The sequence below is a fragment of the Varanus komodoensis genome, unplaced genomic scaffold (genome assembly GCF_004798865.1).
Source record: "Varanus komodoensis strain SLA01 unplaced genomic scaffold, ASM479886v1 scaffold30, whole genome shotgun sequence".
NCBI classification, from domain to species: domain Eukaryota; kingdom Metazoa; phylum Chordata; class Lepidosauria; order Squamata; family Varanidae; genus Varanus; species Varanus komodoensis.
The window spans coordinates 254,673-268,733 of NW_025335762.1; the positions used below are offsets into that span (position 1 = coordinate 254,673).

At 55.1% G+C, this 14,061-nt stretch overlaps 1 protein-coding gene across 1 annotated transcript; it reads right to left on the reverse strand.

Moving 5' to 3' along the window:
* Positions 1–5,113: 5,113 nt before the first annotated feature.
* Positions 5,114–13,621, reverse strand: ANKRD39 (ankyrin repeat domain 39). The gene is made up of 5 exons (XM_044437569.1): positions 13,603–13,621; positions 7,000–7,225; positions 6,488–6,591; positions 6,191–6,394; positions 5,114–5,497 (listed from the first exon to the last, which is right to left on the reverse strand). The coding sequence occupies exons 2-5, from the start codon at positions 7,100–7,102 to the stop codon at positions 5,354–5,356; spliced, it is 555 nt and encodes a 184-aa protein (XP_044293504.1). The 5' UTR covers positions 7,103–7,225; positions 13,603–13,621; the 3' UTR covers positions 5,114–5,353.
* Between the last annotated feature and the right edge of the window lie 440 nt (positions 13,622–14,061).

Below are 14,061 nucleotides of genomic sequence, written 5' to 3' on the forward strand. Positions count from 1 at the left end.
GGCAGCATGCCCAGGCAGCTGCTTTTATGTCAGGCCGCTGGGGGAGGAGACTTAGGCGGCCGCCCAAGCTGAGAGCACAGGGCCCAGCAAACGGGATGATTCAGGTGCCATGTAACACCAGCTAAAATAACTTCATAGTTTAAGGGTTTATACGGCATGGCATGGCGCTGAGAAAGGGGGCGTGCCAGTAATGAGATTCCCAGACCCACACAGGGGATTATGCAATTATTTAGATAGGGCGCCCTGGGAGGGGAATTCAGTGATAAAATAGCATGTTGACTCTTCCTGGCCTCCCGGAAGATTTGGCAGCTGCCCCATTGGGACAGGTGGAAGGCCATCAGTTCTGCAACACAGAATCCGCGGGAATGGCGCGCTTCCCATCTCTGCACGCTGGCATCCAGTGGGACATTAAAATCCGTCCCTTTCGAGTTGGAGAGCTTAACTGGTGGAAACACACATTTTTATTCCTGGAAAAGCCCATTCCAGGCAGGTTAGGGATTTTAAGCAGTGGGACATGAACAAGCAGGGCGAAAGCCTGGGGAACCACCACCCCAGCTTCCTTTTCCCCTTGAAGAGCTGCTTCCCTGCAAAAGGAGGGAGCAACTTTCACGGGTTACAAGGAGACACTTGCGCTGAGGTGCGCAGCCTCTGCTGAGTTGGTCAGCACCATTTCTCCTTGTTCTTAGGCGGTCGGTCAATCGGAATTCTCCCCATGCTGCAGATGGAGAACCCGAGCTTGAGAGAAAGCACCACAGCTCAGGAAGTGTCTGTTTCAAAGCGTCCTTCATGAGATGCCTGCACTTAACAGATGCAGCCTCATCTTTGAGATGACCAGTAGAAACAAACATAACCGTTAAACCTCAGCTCAGCTACTCTTTCCATAATTATCTCAGCCCCAAGTCCTGCCCCCCATCTGTACTCGTGGGCCAATAATATTGCCTACCATAGAATATTTTTGCAACAATTCCTAAGATAAAAGTACATGAAGCACTTTGGAGCATGGAATGGGAGGTTCAAAAGGTTCCTGTCTTGACCTCCTTCATGGGTCCAAACCCCACCACATCTTGGCCATCACAGCAGCTTTGGGATCGCCCAAAGTGCCTGATCTTTTAAGCTAAACACGGTCAGGCCTGGTTGACATCTGGATGGGTGACTTAATGTTGTGAAGCACAGAGAGTCCTCCTGCTAGGGGCGGCAGAGAAATGAAATGCATAATAATGAATTATCAGGTCAGTAATATTGACCTACCTTACAGGATGGTCAAGGAGATTGCAAGAGTGATGGGTCTGGGGCCAAATCTTAAGAGCCACATTCCAGTGGTGGGTGGAACAAAGGAGGCGAGGTCAAAAATGCCAGCGGGACACTCATTTAGTAGCCTTGTAGCTCTCACCACTAGGGATCCAGCCCCAGGTGAGGCCCTGCAAGCTTTAGAATTGTGGGGGGCAGCACAAAAGCAAGATCTGTGGTCGAATTTGGTCCAATCTGTGGTCAGGGGAAGGGGGCTCCCCGAGAGCCACTGTGCCCAGGCTTCGCGTTTTCCACCCTGCAATAACACGGGAGGCCCTTCCATCACTGCACCGCATGACATAAGTACGGGAGCATTGCAAACCCCCCGTCGCCATGATTTTCGTGGTGTCTTTACAGGGTCACCCCCAAAGATTTTGGAGAAAGCCTCTGGACAAAATGGAAGAAAAAAAGCGGGACAAGTCATGATCCCAGGATGCTGCTCTTCCAGCTGATCATGATCCCAGAATGGACAGCACGGCTTCTTGAAAGTCCACTCTTCCGTGTTGCTGGGTGGAAAAGGCTTACAGAGGAGGAGAAACACCCCTGGCTGAAGGCATCTCCAGTCCCACCCAACCCACTGGCATGCTCTTCAGTTGTCAAAGCTTAATATAGCACAGGTCCGCTAAGGAAGAGAAGCAGTCACAAGGATTTGAAAGCCGGGATAGCGCTGAAGTATTCATGTTACAGGTACAGATAGAAATAGTGCCTAGATACGGTGATATCCAATCCCGGTTGGGTGCTATTTCGTTTCCCCACCACCAAAACACTCAAGGTGACAGAGGCGCTGTGGAATTCAGCTTTGGGGTACGCGGCAGTGGCGGTTCTGGAAGAGAGAGGCAGTTGTCCCCAGGTGGCGGGGTGGAGACTGTGGGCTCAAGACCCTGCAGGCTCTTCCAAGTTGGGGTCCTGGGGGGGTGTTCACCTTTGCTTCTCCGCGTGGCACAGCTCACACCAAGATTTCTCGGCTCGACAAGATGCCCTTACAGGACGGCAGAGTGTTGGCTGCCTTCACCCGCTGCAAATCTCTAAGGCGGCAGATGCCACCTCCGGTCAGATTCTGGCTCATCTTCACAAGATGAATGAAGTGACCTGAGCCCGAAGCACCCAGGAGTTCGCAAGGGACATTCCTGATCCCCCACGTCATTCCTTTTTCCCGTCGTGATGTCCCTCCGCCAAGCACTTGAGGTGCCACCCGCTGCGCAATTTCTTGGGCAAATGTGCCCTTAAATGCAGCGGGATTCAATTCTGAGTAGACAAGCAATGAGGGAAGGGGATAACCTAGCAGATAGAAGCTAATTAAAAGACGAGAGCATCACATTGGTTAGCTCCCGCACTTGGAGCCCCTCCTGCTGCCTCTTCCACATAAGAGCTTGGCTCTCGGGCTGAAAAAGTTCCCAAAAGCCTAATCATGCTGCACACAGGAGGTTAAAAAAATAAAAATAAAATCCCAGTTTTTGCAATAAAACCATCCAGTTGGAAGAGGCCAGCAAGGCCGCTGGGTCAAACTGCTGCTCAGTGCCTCCGGGTACTTCTTCAATGCCTCCAGTGGGGAAAAACCCGCAGCCACCCCAGGGAACGGGTTCAGCTGATGTATTGCTGAACTGGAGTTTTCCCCCAATGTTCGGCCCAAATCTAGCTCCCTCTGATCTGAGCTGATTATTCTGTGTCCGGGCTGTTGGTGAAGAGTCCCGGCCCCCCCACCGTGTACCGTTCATGGCCTTCAACAGTACGACCCTATCTCCCCTCCGCCTTCTCTTCTCCAGGATGAACATGCCCGGCTCTTTGCATCGCTCCCCACAGGGCTTTGCCTCCACTCCCGGATCACCCTGACTGCCCTCCCCTGAGCCCTTCCCAGCTTGTCTGCCTCTTTCTTCAATGGTGGGGCCCCGAACTGGGTGCAGGACTCCGGATGGGGCCTGACCAGAGTGGAGTAAAGGTGAGCCAGCACTCCGGGACTTGAAGTGCTACTTCTATTAATACAGACTGAAATATCAATTGCCACCCTTGCGGCCACATCACATTTTCGATTCACATTCAGCCTGCGGTCTACAATTCCAAGCTCTTTCTCACCTGCCGTATTGCTGAGCCAAGGACCCCGCATCCAGTAACGATGCATGTGGTTTCTTTTCCCCAGCTGGACGTGCACCACCACCCAAATTTAGACCAGGAGGGGAGGCCGTGCTCCATCTTATTCCTACAGGTTCTTTTCTCGCTGCATCCACCTAGATGCTTTGGGGAGAAACGGAACTGGGGGAATGTTTTTTTGCAGACAATGAGCTGGCAAGGTGGTCCGGGGAGCACTTGCCCTGCTGCTCAAGTCAGCTCGAGTTCCCTGCGGCTGCCTGGGGCACGCTATTGACGTCCGCATGCGAGCCCGGTCCAGTCCCCAGGCCACCCTTCGTTGTTTGGGGTCTGCAGGCAATATAAGCAAGGCCTGACTCATCTGGAAAGAATGCGCCAGGACTGAGCCTCTTCCAGCGTATTTTTAAATACAAAATTCATTTTGATTTTTTTTTTTTTTTTGGATGACAATCATTCCTCCCCCCCCCCACCCTTTGTTTCCTCGTACTTCGCTCACACCAGGGCTGAAGATGTCACCCATTCCCAGAAATCATTTAGCCCACCAAGCAATTCTATCTGCACATAAAAAGCACTTCTAAAGAAAATAACAAGTATGCTTTGTGTTTTCATGATGGTGCATGTGTGTCTCCACAGGCATGCTCTTAGAAGAGGCATGCTGACCTGGGGGGAATGCCTCTTTCCAAGGGTCTTTGCTTTTATAAGCAGCACAGCAAAATGATGGCTTTCTAGGCAAGAGTTTGGGATTGCCCGGATTCTCAGTTCCAAGTTTTGAAAATCGTTTGGATCTCAGACCTAGGACTGCAGGCTCAGATCCCTCTCAGCTAGTGTGGAAAGACCTGTACTGGATACTTCTCCAAGGTTGGAGAAGGGTTTAGTGGGTACTCAAGGGAAAAGGGAGAGAAGCCAACTGGGAACACCCAGGTATGGTGTGTCCTTGCAGTGTCTCAGCCTCTTTGCCCGCTCGCCTCTCTGAAATGCTGCAATGAGCTGAAATCAGCCGTCTGGTTGTTTCGCCGGTGAGATGCGTGGAGGCAACCTTCTGCCAAGCACGCTTGGAAGTCACGGCATCCCCTTGGGGTCGCACCTGGACTGCATAAAAAACCATTTCTGCCTGTTTTGAAAATTCTGCAGCACAATTCTTCCAGGGCTCCTTTGCGGTCAATCGAGCTGCTGTTGGTTAATTTTGAATTCTGCAGCCTGAGGCATGACCCCAATACTCAGCTAAGGTCAACAGAGGAGTCGAAATGTGGGGGAGCAGGATTTGATCATAATTGTAGTGCTGGAAAAGACTCCTGTGAGTCCCTTGGACTGCAAGGCAATCAAATCGGTCAGTCCTAGAGGAGATCAACCCTGACTGCTCTTTAGAGGGCCAGATACTGAAGATGAAACCTAAATACTTTGGCCACCTAATGAGAAGGAAAGTCTCCCTGGAGAAGAGCCTAATAGATGGCAAAAGAAGGAGGGGACGGCAGAGGATGAGGTGGCTGGATGGGGTCACTGAAGCAGTGGATGTGAGCTTGAGTGGGCTCCGGGGGATGGTGGAGGACAGGAAGGCCTGGAGAATGCTGTCCATGGGGTCACGATGACCCGAGTGTGACTCTGCGACTAACAAAAAAGGATTTGGTCATGAGGGTCTGGGAAGTGATGGAAGAGGGCAGCTCCGAGCAGTGGGCACCAACCCCTTGATACGAGCGGCCATGACACCCTTCCAAAATCACACCAGGCACCAGTCAGAGCCAGCGTGTTTAGCTGCTTTTGGGAAAGGGAGCTGTCCCTTGTATTTTAACAGGCCCCCTTGATGGACTCCACGATTCCCCTCCAAGGCACGCCAAGGCTGGGCCAGGCCCTGGGGGACAGGAAGCGAAGGATGTTCTCGGCCAAGGCTATCTTCAAAAGCAGGCAGCATTCTCACTTGCGGAGCCCCTTTGCCCTCAAGAAAAGCTGGGCTCCCCAAGTCTCCTGCGGTCACCCGGGAGCACGTCCTTCAGTCCAAAAGCTCCCACGCAGCTCCTTGCTTGGCAGGATCCAAGTCGCAGGCCCGTCTGCCGCTCTTGTCCCTCACATGCCTCAGCTCTGGCCTTTGCTCCAGCAGAAGCTGGCAGAGCTCGCGATGTCCGTTCTCGGCCGCCTGGTGAAGAGGGGAAAAGCTCCTGAGTGTGCGGGGCTGGCGGCCCCCCGCGGTCCCCGTGGGAGGAGAGGAACCCAGAAGGAAGGGGTGCGAGGCCTTCTCACTCCCGGGGAGGACAGCACACCCCTCTGGAGTGGCAGGACAGCCTCCGAGCCTGTTCCTTTCCCCCCACAATGCCCAGGCCAAGCTGAACCCTGGTCCATTTGGCCCCATACTACGCACTTCTCCACCCCCCCCAGCGCTCCCAGCATTTCCGGCCATTGGCTGGGGCAGATGGGAGTGGGAGCCCAACATGTCTGGTGGGGCCAGGTTGGGAGAGGCGCCAGAAATGACTCTGCGGGGTGTCAGGCGGGGGGCAGCCCACCCCGCGGGGCAGATGCTCCCAGAGGCTGGACCGGGGCCTCCCACAGCAAATTCTCATGTCCGCCCCCCGTTACACGGGGCACGGGGTGCACAGCCGGTGCGGGAACCTCCTTTTGCTGTCCACCATGCTAAAACACCCGCTGTCGTGCCGTTTGAGCGGTCCCACAGCTTTGCTCAGAGTATGCAGCTTAGCCCAAGAGGCTGGCTTCCGCAAGAGGCACGGCCCGTCCCACCACACTCCTTCAAAAGCCATGCGCCCCCAGAGCTGCAGCCGGCCGTGGCTCCCACAGGCACGGAAGGAGAGGCGGCGGCGCCATTCGCGAGCCGTGCCTTGTGCAAGCAGGTCTTCCCCTCATCGTCCGTGGCCGCCGGATCCGCCCCGTGGGCCAGCAGCAGCTGGGCTACCTCCGTGTGGCCGCAGTAGGCCGCGCGGTGGAGGGGGGTGGCCCCGCCATTGGTCCGGGCGCTGCAGGTGGCTCCGCTCTCCAGGAGGAATCGGCAGACGCCGTAGTGTCCACTGCGGCTGGCGTAATGCTGGAGGCGGAAAAGACAGTGCTTGAAGGGCTGCGTGCCCACGAGAGAGCAAGCGCCGGTGCGCAGCCACCTTTGGCTCTGGGATGCCCTTACCAACGCCGTGTACCCAAAGGAGTCTGGCTCACTGGCCTTGCCATGCTTCAGCACCTGCCTTCTGACTCCCTCGAGGTCTCCGTTCAGAGCAGCATACCAAATCCCTAGACAAAACCAAACATTTATTCACATTTCAGTTTCCAATAAATCGCATTCCCGGGGCTCAAACTGGGGAATAAAACTAGAATTACAGTATGTGATCAGATTAACATCAGCCATCTGGAGGGATGCCCCAATTAATGGGACAGATCTTTTTTTAAAAAAGCCCACACGTATTATTAAAAAGCAAATATTTTAAAAAAACTGGATTTACAGGCCAAAAGAGTGTCCTCTTGCACAATGCTTCAGAGCTTCTGGAATTCAGGACCGCAAGGGGATGGGCTACGGGGCTGTTCTCGCCACTGAAGTTACAGGGGGGGGAGAGGGTGGGAAGAGGGCCCTGTAGCGAAAACAAGGCTCCTGGCCCATCTCTCGCCTCTTCGCTGACTCCCAACAGCCCTGCGCTTTGGTACCTCTCTCAAAATCCATCTCCTCCAGCGTCTGGTGGGCGCTCGGCACTGCCACGCAGTGTGAGCAGCAGGTGCCGTCTTTTCGGTGTCCTGGGGAAGAAGACATGGCAGCCTGGCTGGGGGGGTCCTCTCTCGCCAGAACGCTACAAACAGCGGGGTGGGGGATGCAGGCCGAGGTGTGCGGGGAAGCTGCTTTGCAGCACGCGAGTGAGAAACTGCATTTCAGCCCCTGGAACAAGAAAAACGGTTCCCTGATTAGGGTTCGGAGCATAAACCTGTTGCTGGAAAGCTAATGGGAGAGCAATGCCAGTGGATTTCCAGCACCCTTCTGACAGCCAAGAGTGCCATGACAACCTTGGAAAGACGGGCCGTTACAAGGCAGGCCTACCTGCTCCTACGAAATGGACTGAGGGCCTCATGAAGCAGACGGCGGATGGGTGACTCCCAAAAATGCATCAATGCTTGGGTATCTGTCTGCCTTTCTCAAAGCTGAGGCATAATTATTTGCATATACTCATATGGTATCCGTAATTATCTGCCAACGGCGTCGTCCCTTCTCTGCGTCCCTTAGCTGTGGCCCGGGGACTCCCTCCCCTGGGGGTGGAGTTTTTTGTTTATTTTCCTCCAATTTAAAATTTTATTTTATCCTTGCATGTGTGTGTGGGTGTTTGTCTGGGAGAACTGGGCGGGTGAGGGGCAGTGCAGGACAGACAAGGCGAGGGACCAAGGTCGGGTCTCAGAAGGGAACCCAATAGCAGGCCAGGAGACGGCCTTGGTGGGAGTCACGGGTGTTGCGGTCCGCTGCGAGAGCTGCGACGTGTTCGCCCTTCTCCCCCAGGAGAGGCAGGGTTACACTCACCCTCGCTGCGAGCTGGTGGTCCTGCTAGAGGAGGTGGTGAGGGGCCTGAGGGCCAAGAGAGCTCTCCAGGCCCCCCGGGAGCAGCCCCCCTCTGGACGGAGGGTTGAGGGAGGGGCCACGAAGGAGCAGCTGGGGAGCCATGGAGGCACATCACCTGCAGGAGGGGGAGGCCAGCACGGCCTGTCCTCCTCCTGGCACCAGTCTGGAGCTGGGAAACAGGTTCTCTCCACGTGGGGAGGCTGGGGCTGAGGAGGCCTGGGGGACCAGCAGGACCCCCAGCCTGGGACGTCAGGCGGCGAAGGGGCCGCTGCGGGAGAGGCGAGGGCCGGGGCACGGCCGCCCACCAGCACCGGGAAGGCACGGCGGCGGGTGCTTGTTGTTGGGGACTCCCTGCTGAGGGGCACTGAGCCGGCGGTGTGCCGCCCCGACCTGGAGACAAGGGAGGTCTGCTGCCTGCCGGGCGCACGCATCCGGCATGTGAAGGACAGAGTGGATCGTCTCGTTCGCTCCGGGGGTCACCAGCCGCTCCTGGTGATCCATGTGGGCACAAAAGATGTGGCCAGGCAGGATGTGGTTGGGACCACCAGGGACTTTGAGGCCTTGGGGAAGAAACTCAGGGAGCTGAAGGCCCAAGTGGCCTTCTCGTCAATCTTACCTGTCCGGGGATTTGGGCCAGGCAGGGACAGGAGTCCTCCGAGGTGAGCGACTAGCTTAGGGTGTGGTGCCAGAAGGAACGCTTCGGGTTCCTCGACCACGGCACTCTGGCACGGGACGGGTTGCACCTCACGAGGATGGGGGAAAGGTCCTTTGGAGATGCTCTAGCGAGCTTCGTCTGGAAGACGTTAAACTGAGCCGGGGGGGGGGTTTGGTTCAGGCCCCCCAGGAACCACTGGACAAGTGTGGGGGAGGATCAGGGCTCTGGGAGCAGGGTTTTAAAGATACTGCAGGGACTGACAGGACTCCTTCTGAGAGGGGCCAGGTATTAGGGAGGATGGGAGGGAGGAGGAGGCTGGGAACTCCAAGGAAAGGAAGCGGTGGGAAGGAGTTGAGGTGCATGTACACCAATGCTAGGAGCATGGGTTTAAGCAGGAAGAGCTTGAAGCTCTCCTGGGAATAGGAGGGTATGATCTGGTGGGAATCACAGAAACTTGGTGGGATGAAAGGCAAGTCTGGAATGTGAACATAGAAGGGTATCACCTTTTTAGAAAGGACAGGAAGGGAAAGAGAGGTGGGGGCTTGGCTTTATATGTCAGGGAAGGGATAGGATGCAGTGAGATAGAATGCAGCACAGATGGGGATTCGGTAGAGGCAGTCTGGGTGAAACTTAGGGGTCTTGACAGGGAAAGAGACCTGACAGTGGGGGTATGTTATAGCCCTCCAGGTCAACTTGAGACCCTGGATGATGTCCTGACAGGCCAGATTCTGAGGATATTTCGGGGGAGAGAAACAGTAATTATGGGAGATTTCAATCTCCCGGATATAAGTTGAGAGACTCACTCGGCAGTGACAGCCAGGTCACATAGCTTCCTAGAAGCTATAGAGGGAGCGTTTTTCACACAGAGGGTCCGAGAGGCGACGAGGGGGGGAAACATCCTTGACATGGTCTTCACCAATAGGGAGGGGCTGATAGATGAAGTACAGATTAGGGGAGCTCTGGATGCAAGTGATCACTCCATCCTTTGCTTTGAGATCAGGGGACTGCGGACGGGCAGCAGGTCGAGCACTAGAAGCTGGGACTTCAAGAGGGCCAACTTTGGCCAACTGAAGGCCAGACTGGGGAAAGTCTCCTGGGATAGGTTACTGGAAGGTAAGCGAGTTGAGGAGGGGTGGATGGCACTCAGAAGGGAGGTTTTGGAGGCAAATACCACTAATTAGTAAGATAGGGAGGCGGAGGAGAGCGCCAGCATGGATGTGAAAGGAGATAGTTAGAGGGATTAGACGAAAGAGGAACCTCCGTAGGAAAAGGACACTGGGGCAAATAGACAAAAGGGTATACCAGGAGGAGGAGGCCCGTTGCAGAAGGATTCTTCGCAAGGCTAAGGCTGATTACGAGCTGAGACTTGCCAAGAATATCAAGAGCAATAAAAAGGGCTTCTTTCAGCATGTAAATAGGAAGAGGAAGGGGAGACAAGTGGTGGGACCACTAAATAAGCAGGAAGGAGATCCAGTGACTGATATGAGGGAACAGGCACAGATGCTAAATGACTATTTTGCCTCTGTGTTCTCCCCAAAGCAGGACGGGGGAGATCCGCACAGGAAATTAGTTGAGGCTGGGGGCTTAGGGGCACAGATTAGAGTCACCCCACTAGAAGTCGAGGGGCTCCTCAGGGCACTGGACATTACAAAGGCGCCAGGCCCTGACGGGTTACACCCAAGAGTACTTAGAGAGTTGGCAGGAGTTCTCTCATGCCCACTGGCCTCCATTTTTGAGGCCTCGTGGAGAACGGGTGAGGTTCCAGAGGCGTCAGTGGTTCCAATTTTAAAAAGGGTAGAAGAAGGAATGTGGGGAATTACAGGCTGGTTAGCCTTGCGTCCATTGTAGGAAAAACAATGGAAAGGCTCATAATAGTGAGAGATCTAGTAACCCTGGATAGGGAAGGGAGGCTGACAGCCACACAACATGGCTTCCTCAAAAACACGTCCTGCCGGACAAACCTTGTGGAATTCTACAAGGTTTCGAGGTGGCTAGATGGAGGGGATGCTGTGGATTATCTGGATTTTGACAAAGTGCCCCATGACATCCTGGTTGAGAAACTGAGGAGTTTTGGGACAGACCAAAGCACTGTCCAATGGATTAGGGCATGGTTGGCTGATTGAAAGCAGGGAGTAACCATTAGTGGGGAATCATCAGGATGGCGGCCAGTGACAAGCGGGGGTCACAGGATAGGTGACAAGTGGCTGGAGAGCAGCACTTGTGAAAGGGGCCTCGGGGTGCTGGTTGACTGCAGGCTAAACATGAGTCAGCAGTGTGATGCGGTGGTCAAGAGGACGAACGCCACCCTTGGTTGCATAGCCAGAAGTGTGGCTTCTAGATCAAGAGAGGTATTACTTCCACTTTATACGACTCAAGTGCGCCCGCAACTGGAGTACTGTGCTCAGTTTTGGGCCCCACATTACAGGAAGGATAAAGCCAGGTTGGAGTCAGTGCAGCGTAGGGCCACAAGGTTGGTGGCCGGTTTGCAGGGGATGCCGTATGAGGCGAGACTGAGGGAACTGGGTCTCTTCAGCCTGGAGAAGAGGAAACTCAGAGGGGATATGTTGGCGACATACAGGTGTGTGAGGGGTGTCACATGGAGATGGGTAGAGACCTGTTCTCCCCTGCAGAGAAGGCAGAACGCGCTCCAACGGAGCAAAGCTCAGGGAGCCAAGGTTCCGTTTGGATGCCAGGAAGCACTTCCTGCCAGTAAGGACCCCGAGGGTGTGGAATGGGCTTTCCCGGGAGGTGGTGGAGGCCCCATCGGTAAGGGCGGTGAGGGCATTCAAAGATAGCCTGGACATGCGCATGGTGGGCATGTGGTGAGCGGAGCCAGCTGGAGCAGGGGTCAGACTAGATGGCCCAGGAGGTCCCTTCTGACTAGCTCTGTTTCTATGTTTCCATGTTTTCTTTTCTTGAAATTCACCATTCTGCTGACATAAAGGTCCAGGGGGCCCTGGGGATCTCTGTGGCATCCGATCCCCCTGGGCTGGGGGTCTTTGGGCCGCCAGTGCCTCCTTGCCTGCCCCTACTCAAATCTTCCTGAGTTCCCAATCTTCCCAAATCAAGGAGCTTTTTGGAGACAGGGTCCTGGAAAGACACGCACGCTCCAGATGTGGACCCTGTGTAAATCAGTCCACGCAAACTGAGCATGCCTGTGTGACCGGCTTTGCGCAGAGCACTGCGGGAGCCAGCCCTGTCCCAGCCAAGCGGTGCAGCACCGCATTGCTTTGGAAAGCTACTGGGCTTCAGGCTCAGAACCTCCAGCGGAAGGTGGGCAAGAGACCTGCTCAAAAACCGGGAGAGGCGCTGATGGGGCTGATGGTCCTGGAGGGCCGCCACAGGGACTCACCCCCCAGCCAGAGGGGACGGCATGCTAGGAGCAAAACTTGGACGATCCCTCTGCAGTGGGCTGCCACCCGTGGCCACCGAATACGCAACCATCTCTTCAAAGAATAGGAGCAGAGCTGCTCAAAAGCCGGCTTTACTACTCAATTGTTACCCATCACACGGACTGCGGAGCCTTCCCGGGGGAGACCTTTGATTCCTCGGCTAAACATTGCCACATTATCTCTCTCGCTATGGGCGAACGCTCTGCTAGCTTCATGGGAATCGCTAGCTCTTAAAAGAGTAATCTCTGCAAAAGGGGGAAACAAAGCCATCTAAATTTCCAATCAGAGGCATGTAAATGCACAGACACGATCGTCAAGCTACCACGCAGGGCCATTTTGCATCCTGTGGGGCGAAACGCCGTTTCAAGCTTTGGAGGGATTCCAAGATGATCCAGGCTATGGCATAGTGAATGAAGCACTGGAGGGGACCAGGAGACCGGGGTCCTAGTCCCCTCTGAACCATGGAGCCAGCTGGGTGACTTTGGGCCAGTCACTCACTCTCAGCCTAACCTACCTCACAGGGTGGTTGTTGTGAGGCTACAATGGAGCTATGCAAGCCGCTTTGTGCTCCTCACAAAAGAAGCAACAGCAAGATATGAATGCGATGTAATAATATCAGGTTTTACGACTCGCACCATTGTGGTCTGGTGCTGAGATCAGTGGAGGAAAAGGCGGTTTCAGAGTAAATTGAAGTTATGTGCACTGTTCTGGGAGTGTTTGCTAAAGAACAGGTTATGAAAAGTTAAATAAATAAAATAATAGCAATACATCAATACAGCCTAATGGAAGGCAAAGTGGTCTCTGATAACGGGAGCTGCACATTTTGAATGCAAACCACACCAGCTCTGATCCCCTTTTTAGAGACCAGATTCACAACCACAAGGAAAAAGAAGGCACAGTGTGAGCAGTACCCAAGCGCCTTTGCAGCTTGCAGGTTCCCAGCAACGTGCGTGGGAGTGGGTTCAAAGCCATCCCAGTTTTCCTGCGCTTGGGCCTGGCAGTTACTCACCGAGAATAAATAAGCGCGCTGTCCGGCGCAGCTGGCCTGTTGGGTGGGGAAAAGCAACCACCGCGCCTGCTTTTCCCGATTGTGCAACCCCGACAGCTCAAAGGCTTAGGTTTGCATTGCCATTTGGAACGAGGCCGTTTTCACACACGCGCGCACACACGCGTCTGCAGGCAGCCACACCCCACGCCCGGTCCCTGGCGCGCCTGGTTGAAAGTTCAGGCGACCGCTGAGGGAAAAGCCAAGCTGCACCAAAGGAGAGCAGCCCTCCGGGGGTGCGGACTGCAAGTCCCATCACTGCCAGGTAATGTGCCTGGGGATGATGGGAGCTGCAGGCCGAGACACGCAGAGATTACAGGGCGCCCGGGTTGCTACGTTGCCTTCCCCAACCTGCTGCCCTCCCGTCGCTTTGGGGGCAGCTGGGAGGATGATGGCCCAAAGGGCTGAGCAAGCAGGAGTGAGCAATGAGTAGGGCACTGTGGGTCTCTGCTATGGGGATGCAGTTCTGGGGGAAAGCAGCCAAGCAGCTCCGCGGCTCTGCCACCCTCAGCCCTGCAAAAGTGGAGGGCGCAAAGATGTTTCCGGCGCCCCTGCCCAGGCCAACCGCCCCCAAGGAGGGGCGCCCCCCCCCCACCGGGCGCTGCCGCCATCTTACCTGCTGCAGCAGTGCCGGCCAATCACGCAAGAGCTGGGCGGGAAGGCGCGCGCCGGGAAAAGGTCCGGGGGCGGAGCTGGGTTGCCCCGCTGCAGTAGCTCCCGTGGACACTGGAGGGCGCAAGGAGCTCAGGAATGGCGCTTTTTTATCTCCAAACTGGCATACGACACGTCTGCCAAAGACTTACCAGAACTAAGCATTGGAGAGCCAATCCGTATGAAGCCACTTCCTGGCGACAGGACTGGTCGCTGGAGACTGGGTACCTGTGTTCAGAGGGTTGCCCCTCGCTCTTACGTTGTGGATGTGGATGGCAGTCTCTACCGTCGCAATCGAGTGGATCTGCAGGTGGCAGAACAACCCACCTCACAAGCTTATGAGAGTCCTGCACATGATTCTCCGGAGGTGTTCAATGCCCCCAGTCCCGCTGGACCAAGTAAGCAATATAGAGACAAGGCTACT